We start from the raw sequence: 8,321 nt of genomic DNA on the forward strand, positions 1-8,321 counted from the left end.
GTCAGCAAGCTTTTTCATGAACGCAAACTGAGACCATTATTTATAATATTCACTGAGACTCGGCATGTAACCAATTTATTCCTCCTTTCTTCAGATTTTTCAAAGAAAAACAGTGTTTTTGTGCCACAGTTTGATCAAGTCCTAATCACTCTGCCAGTCTACGGCCTTAAAGGTTTGACGGCGAGGGTGTATAACAACAGTTATCTATGTCTGCCTGTTGTGTGTGCAGTGCGTTGCGTGTAACCTGGTGTTTGGCGTGAAGGAACATCTGTGGCACCACCTGGTGGCTGACCACCTGCTGCCCAACACTACGGCCATGCGCTGCCCCTGGTCACACTGCTCTACCATGCTGGACACCGGCTCTGCTCTCGTGGTCAGTATTCACAATCCTGTTCTGGCCATTTTCAACATAAACAAATCATAGTACAGAAACTACTCTTGTGGTCAGTCTTTAACATCCGCTGTCCATTTTCAACTTGAAATAAACGTAGCAAAGAAAATACACTTGTAGTCAGTCTTAAGCATCCTCTGTCCATTTTCAACTTGAAATAAACGTAGCAAAGAAAATACACTTGTAGTCAGTCTTAAACATCCTCGGTCCCTTTTCAACTTGAAGAAATCGCAGCAAAGAAAAGACATACTCTGTTCATTTTGAACTTGAAGAAATCGCAGCAAAGAAAAGACATACTCTGTTCATTTTGAACTTAAAGAAATCGCAGCAAAGAAAAGACATACTCTGTTCATTTTGAACTTGAAGAAATTGCAGCAAAGAAAAGATCTTTGTGGTCAGTCTTAAACATCCTCTGTCCAGGAGGTGGCGGAAAGAAAAAATCACAGGTCTGAATCAAGAATGAGTAATGATCATCCCTTGGTACTGTGACACTAGAAGGTTGTCGGGCAAATGTTTCACTCCTTGCATGGTTACCCTTGTGTCACTCCTTGCATGGTTACCCATGTGTCACTCCTTGCATGGTTACCCATGTGTCACTCCTTGCATGGTTACCCATGTGTCACTCCTTGCATGGTTACCCATGTGTCACTCCTTGCATGGTTACCCATGTGTCACTCCTTGCATGGTTACCCATGTGTCACTCCTTGCATGGTTACCCATGTGTCACTCCTTGCATGGTTACCCATGTGTCACTCCTTGCATGGTTACCCATGTGTCACTCCTTGCATGGTTACCCATGTGTCACTCCTTGCATGGTTACCCATGTGTCACTCCTTGCATAGTTACCCATGTGTCACTCCTTGCATGGTTACCCATGTGTCACTCCTTGCATGGTTACCCATGTGTCACTCCTTGCATGGTTACCCTTGTGTCACTCCTTGCATGGTTACCCATGTGTCACTCCTTGCATGGTTACCCATGTGTCACTCCTTGCATGGTTACCCATGTGTCACTCCTTGCATGGTTACCCTTGTGTCACTCCTTGCATGGTTACCCATGTGTCACTCCTTGCATGGTTACCCATGTGTCACTCCTTGCATGGTTACCCATGTGTCACTCCTTGCATGGTTACCCATGTGTCACTCCTTGCATGGTTACCCATGTGTCACTCCTTGCATGGTTACCCATGTGTCACTCCTTGCATGGTTACCCTTGTGTCACTCCTTGCATGGTTACCCATGTGTCACTCCTTGCATGGTTACCCATGTGTCACTCCTTGCATGGTTACCCATGTGTCACTCCTTGCATGGTTACCCTTGTGTCACTCCTTGCATGGTTACCCATGTGTCACTCCTTGCATGGTTACCCATGTGTCACTCCTTGCATGGTTACCCATGTGTCACTCCTTGCATGGTTACCCATGTGTCACTCCTTGCATGGTTACCCATGTGTCACTCCTTGCATGGTTACCCATGTGTCACTCCTTGCATGGTTACCCATGTGTCACTCCTTGCATGGTTACCCATGTGTCACTCCTTGCATGGTTACCCATGTGTCACTCCTTGCATGGTTACCCATGTGTCACTCCTTGCATGGTTACCCATGTGTCACTCCTTGCATGGTTACCCATGTGTCACTCCTTGCATGGTTACCCATGTGTCACTCCTTGCATGGTTACCCATGTGTCACTCCTTGCATGGTTACCCATGTGTCACTCCTTGCATGGTTACCCATGTGTCACTCCTTGCATGGTTACCCATGTGTCACTCCTTGCATGGTTACCCTTGTGTCACTCCTTGCATGGTTACCCTTGTGTCACTCCTTGCATGGTTACCCATGTGTCACTCCTTGCATGGTTACCCATGTGTCACTCCTTGCATGGTTACCCATGTGTCACTCCTTGCATGGTTACCCATGTGTCACTCCTTGCATGGTTACCCATGTGTCACTCCTTGCATGGTTACCCATGTGTCACTCCTTGCATGGTTACCCATGTGTCACTCCTTGCATGGTTACCCATGTGTCACTCCTTGCATGGTTACCCATGTGTCACTCCTTGCATGGTTACCCATGTGTCACTCCTTGCATGGTTACCCATGTGTCACTCCTTGCATGGTTACCCATGTGTCACTCCTTGCATGGTTACCCATGTGTCACTCCTTGCATGGTTACCCTTGTGTCACTCCTTGCATGGTTACCCATGTGTCACTCCTTGCATGGTTACCCATGTGTCACTCCTTGCATGGTTACCCATGTGTCACTCCTTGCATGGTTACCCATGTGTCACTCCTTGCATGGTTACCCATGTGTCACTCCTTGCATGGTTACCCATGTGTCACTCCTTGCATGGTTACCCATGTGTCACTCCTTGCATGGTTACCCATGTGTCACTCCTTGCATGGTTACCCATGTGTCACTCCTTGCATGGTTACCCTTGTGTACCAGTGTGGAACATTTTCGTGACGTTTTTGTTTGAATATACAGGAATATCCTGGTCTGATTTGAACACATGCCTGAAAAACGTTCACTGATGAGGTTTTTGAGGTTGATTATCTCTCTTCATTGCTGTCTGTCTGTCTGTCTGTCTGTCTGTCTGTCTGTCTGTCTGTCTGTCTGTCTGTCTGTCTGTCTTTGTGTACTCAAAATTACATTCACTTTCAGCAGATTTTGTAAGTCAAGAAATGTGCCCACATTCAAAAAGATGATGCAACTTTTCTTGGAAAGTCTTTTTGTAGCAATTTCAGTTCAAACAGGGTTGGTAATACCTCAGACAAGATCCGCTGCTGTGAAGTTTGCAAAACGCAGAAAAGTGTTTGCCTTTATTGGTGGGATTCTTTTTGAGAGATGTTTGTTTGTCTGTGTTTCAACAGAAAGCAGGAGAGCACATGAGGAGCCACATCAGTTGGAAATAACGTGCGAGGCAGAAACACAGATGGATTGTGGGAAACTGCGTGCAACTAAACTTACATGGACCCAGTTTGGAAACGGATCCCATAAATGTTATTCATCTGCGCAAGGAAGAAAGAATACAACATAACATGGAGTGCTAGTGCCAAAAGTAATAGTGGGAATGATTTGATGCACAGTTCAAATGTATCTATGCAAACATTTCACGTCAAATCAGAGAAATGTCATGTTGAACCAAGGTTTGTGGCCCATGGTTACTGGTACAGTGGTCGCCGCTTAATAAAGCCACTTCTGGACCGACGAAAAATGGCTTTAATAAGCGGCGGATTTATTAAGGCCAAAAAGACAAATATGTCTGTTTCCGGTAACCCGACTGACCCTATTTTTGAGCGTCGACCCAAAAGGTTTTTTTCTTCGCTTTTCGCACACACACAAAAAAATAAAAAATAAAAAAATAAAAAATAAATGAATTATTAGATATGAAGTCAAGTATACTTTATTTAGTTTCAATATATATTTAGGTCAAAAACATGTGCTAAATAATTGTAAGTAAACTAAGGAAGCGTTTAAAAATTAAAAAAAAAACCACCTAAAAAGACGTTAACAAAACGTAAGAAAAAGGTTTAAAAAAAAATTAATAAAAACAACGACCGACCGACCCTATTTTTTTCGGCGATGTTACCGGAAACAGACATATTTTTCTTTTTGGCCTAACCGGTGGTCCAGGAATATGTCATTTTCGAAAGAAGAAAAAAAGCTTCTCTTTTGTTTACGTCACTCATTTGCTGAAACCATCTTCTTCTTTGTCTTTACCAAACCGCTGTCGTTTTCTCATTGGAGAATCTTTTCCTGCGCTTTCATGTTTTAGCCTTTCTTCGTTCTTCATAATGTTCGTTAGCAAAGTTCTGGACACCCCCAGGTTTGCTGCACCTTCGCTCAGGCTGCATGCAGGAAGATCTTTAAATTTCTTGTAAATTTCCAGTTTCTCGTCTGTTGTCAAATCCTGGCGTTTTCTTTTCGGCATGTTTGATTCAATCCCTCTTGTTCCAATCCGATAGAAAACAGTAAACTGATTTAATTTAGTCATGAACACAACACGCGATCAAAGCTACACAATTTATGAACTCAACACGTTCGGTTTTTATTGACTGACATTCTTTTCTGAACTCGGTTACTTCGTGATACGCGTGAGCGTGGACATAAATAGGCCTATGATTTGAGCGATTACAAGAACAAGATAATGTGAGTTTTAGTCACAAACTACGTGATTTCTCTGAGAAAACTGGCTTTAATAAGCGGCGGGTTGGGTTTATTAACCGGCTTTTTCTAATACATAAGATATAGTAGTGATAAATCCGGACCGTCTGAAATCGGCTTTTATAAGCGACTGGCTCTATTAACCGCGGTTTTATTAAGTGGCGTCCACTGTACTTGCTAACTTGGTTTGTGTGCTTTGAATGAGGATAATCTTCGTGGGTGAAGAGCTGGGAGTATTAATAATGATGATAATACATAATATTTTTGAAGCTCAGAGCGCTGGGTATTGTAAATAATTATGCAAGAGATTGTGCTACATTTGTGCAAAGATGTGATATTTTCGGACCAAATGATGATGCCCTTTTAATTTTGTGTAAACATGTATGTGTTACAAAATACCAAGTGAAATTCTATGTCCTTGTTTTGTTGAATGGAACATTATTGCTTCTTTATTTGGGTGGTTTTTTTGTTTTTGTATTTTTCTGAGTGGAGTTTGATGGTAAGTGAGATTTCAGTTTTTCCTTCCATGACTTTGTTTTCATCAGCCAGATTGGTTTTCCTGGTTTGGGTTGTCTTTTCTTGGATATCACATTTATTATTGTTTATTATTGCCGGGGGGGGGGGGGCGATAAGTGAGTAGTTTAATTTAGTTATTATTATATTTGTTTTTGCAAGCCTTGAACAAACTATAAAGAGAACAAAACAGACTTATTCTACAGTTCTTTATTTTTCTTGTTATGCTTTCACTGAAAGTCCACGATTTCCTAGATGCTAGTTTGAGCAGAGGATGGAAGAATAACATGTTTTTTAAAACTAATCATGTTTTCTTTCTCAATGCATAGGACTATTTTTTGATTGCAATGATTTTTTTAAATTTTCAAGTGATGGGGGGGGGGGGGGGATGTTTCAGAACAATATTTGTTCATGCACAATAAGCATTGAGGTGAAGTGTAATATAATTTGCTTTTTTTTTTTTTCACTTGAAGACAAAGCATTTATACTTGCATCTGCCAGTGTGTGATCTACCCTGCAAACTGTGTATAACTACATGCTGTCTTTGAAGTATTATATTCTCTTATATCAAAACCTGATATTTTCCTGCCAGTAGGCTTTGTTTACGATTAGTTTAAAGTCTGTCCTTCATTGAGCCCAAAGTTGACTTCACGAAGACCTCGAAAAGTCTTTTTACCGAAAACTCAGTGCTAAAGCTTTGTGCGGCCAGCTTCGCCAAGTATACTTTGAGTAGTCGACTTGGCCCAGTTGAGGACAGGCTTAAGCAGTATTTGTCAACGCTAGCTTTCTTTTGGTTGGTTTGTTCAGTAATCTCTATGCATGTTTGTGTATCCCTCAGTGTAACACAATACAGTGGAACCTGTATCACCACGGCCTGAAGGACTACCCAAAAGTGGTCTCTATACATGGTTGTGTATCCCTCAGTGTAACACAATACAATGGAACCTGTATCACCACGGCCTGAAGGACTACCCAGAAGTGGTCTCTATACATGTTTGTGTATCCCTCAGTGTAACACAATACAGTGGAACCTGTATCACCACGGCCTGAAGGACTACCCAGAAGTGGTCTCTATACATGTTTGTGTATCCCTCAGTGTAACACAATACAATGGAACCTGTATCACCACGGCCTGAAGGACTACCCAGAAGTGGTCTCTATACATGGTTGTGTATCCCTCAGTGTAACACAATACATTGGAACCTGTCTATGACCACGGCCTGAAGGACTACCCAGAAGTGGTCTCTAGAGACAGGTGGTGGTTTTGGAATGGTCCATCTGAAAGGGGAAATAGCTCAGTCGGTAGCGTCACTGGCCTCAAAACCAGTTCAAGCCGTTGATGCTGTCGGCGTGGGTTCGATCCGCATGTTTGGCGAGGGATTTATTTCCCAGAGTCAACTTTGGGCAGACTTTCCTCGGTTGTCCGAACATCCCCGTTTGCACGCATGTGAATGATAAAGAATCCAAGTTCATAGCGAAAATCTTGGGCTTGGAAACATGAATACACGCATGCAGAAAAAAGAAGAAAATAAGGGTAGCGCCGTACTGTATGGCAGCCCCCAGCGAGAAAGCAGCCCCAATTTCCACGAGGGTAATCTCACAGGACTATATGAAATCTTATCCTTATCCTAAAAACTTGTTGGGAGATCTTTTCGGGTGGTACATGTAGTACTGGGCAGGTGGCCGTTAGCAGGAGGTGGTCGTTAGCAGGAGGTGGTCGTTAGCAGGAGGTGATCGTTAGCAGCAGGTGGCCGTTAGCAGGAGGTGGTCGTTAGCAGGAGGTGATCGCTAGGACAGGTTCCGCTGTGCACGTTTGACGATTATATATAGAAGTTAGTGCTAGGTTGTTTGCAGTGACCTGTATCAGCATGGGTGCAACTCTGCTGGCTACACGCCGGCAGCCGGTTTTTGGTTTCATCGGCTGCCGATGTTTTTGTTCCAGGTGAGGTTTTTTTTGGCATTTTAAATACTAAAAAAGCTGGACCCCAACTTTTGCCGGTTTTTGGAATTTTCCAGGTTGCACCCATGTATCAGTAAATATCAAAGACAGTAGATTGAAAGCTGTAGTTGCAGATTTCTTCACTTTCGTTACCGTGGAACCCCCCTTTTAAGACCCCCCCAATTTAAGACTCCCTCCCTTTTAAGACCCTGTTTTCTCAGATTCTTGGAGGTCTTAAAAGGGGGGTTCCACTGTATTTCCTTTTGGCTCTTTCTTCTTTGAAAAATATATTTTATTGGCACCTCTGTTTCGTGCTGCATTTATGGAGGAATTGGTATTCGTGTGGCATTCAAAACACTTCTGACGCACTGCTGTGTCTTGTGTTTTACATTTGTACTTTTAATGCTGTGATATTAAACAGATTTTGTTCATCCGCGATGAAAAGGTGCACAAGCTGTGCATTTGTGTTTTATTTGCTTTCGATTGGTTTTCCTTATGTTTTGTGTGTACCAAAAATGAAAATAATTTGTTGTCACAATTTTTGGTGAAGGGAGGGAGGGGGAGGGGAGCTGAAGGGCTACAAGGTATGAAAGATGATGACCTTTTATTTTATTACTTTATTCATTTTTTTCTTCTTTTCTTTTCCGGATAATTGTGTTTGATGTCATTGTCAGAGTGGGATTACATTTGCATATATATAGCACAGAGGATCACAATCTTTTTTTAAAATTCCTTTCTTACTTCCAGTCTCTATCCTGATTTTTATAGATTTTGTTGTTTATTACATCTCTAAATTTACAACCAGTTTAAGATTTCTTTGCTTTTGAGACTTGATTTTCTCCAAGTTTCCAGAAGCCTTAAAATGGGGCTTGACTGTATTGCTCTGTGTTCTATCACCTCCAGAAGCCTTAAAATGGGGCTTGACTGTATTGCTCTGTGTTCTATCACCTCCAGGAAAAAAAGGGCATTTTTTATTTACCTCCCAAATAGAAAGAACGACAACCATTGTTATTCTAATCAAAAATAGAAATACTTTATTTTTAGAGGGGGAGGGGGGGGGGGGGTGGAGCTGAAATGTTGCAACCGCTTTTATTTTTAAAATATATTTTATGATAAATAAAAGAGTTGCAGTGCGAGTGAGTTTTAACCTTTGAATTTGCGTGATTTTCAAACACACCAGTCTCAAGGAAGGCATTTCGGGATGATGACAGATTGAAATTGATTGTACTTGCACATGAGACACAAATTGTTTTTCAATAAAAATGAAAAGTTCAGGATGAAGGAGCTGTTGCATTGTGAGTGAAAATTGTGATG

The 8,321-nt window shown here is 42.0% G+C and overlaps 1 protein-coding gene across 1 annotated transcript in view; it reads left to right on the plus strand.

Moving 5' to 3' along the window:
- Nucleotides 1-7,910, plus strand: part of LOC138952392 (zinc finger protein 106-like) — a 47,942-nt gene extending 40,032 nt beyond the window's left edge. Inside the window, exons 16-17 of the mRNA XM_070324060.1 lie at nt 230-373; nt 3,262-7,910. Of these exons, the coding sequence (XP_070180161.1) occupies nt 230-373; nt 3,262-3,303 (186 nt within the window). The 3' untranslated portion in view covers nt 3,304-7,910. The remainder of the gene's footprint in view (nt 1-229; nt 374-3,261) is intronic.
- The last annotated feature ends 411 nt before the right edge of the window (nt 7,911-8,321 follow it).

Source organism: Littorina saxatilis, linkage group LG17, assembly GCF_037325665.1.
Source record: "Littorina saxatilis isolate snail1 linkage group LG17, US_GU_Lsax_2.0, whole genome shotgun sequence".
Classification (NCBI taxonomy): Eukaryota; Metazoa; Mollusca; class Gastropoda; order Littorinimorpha; family Littorinidae; genus Littorina; species Littorina saxatilis.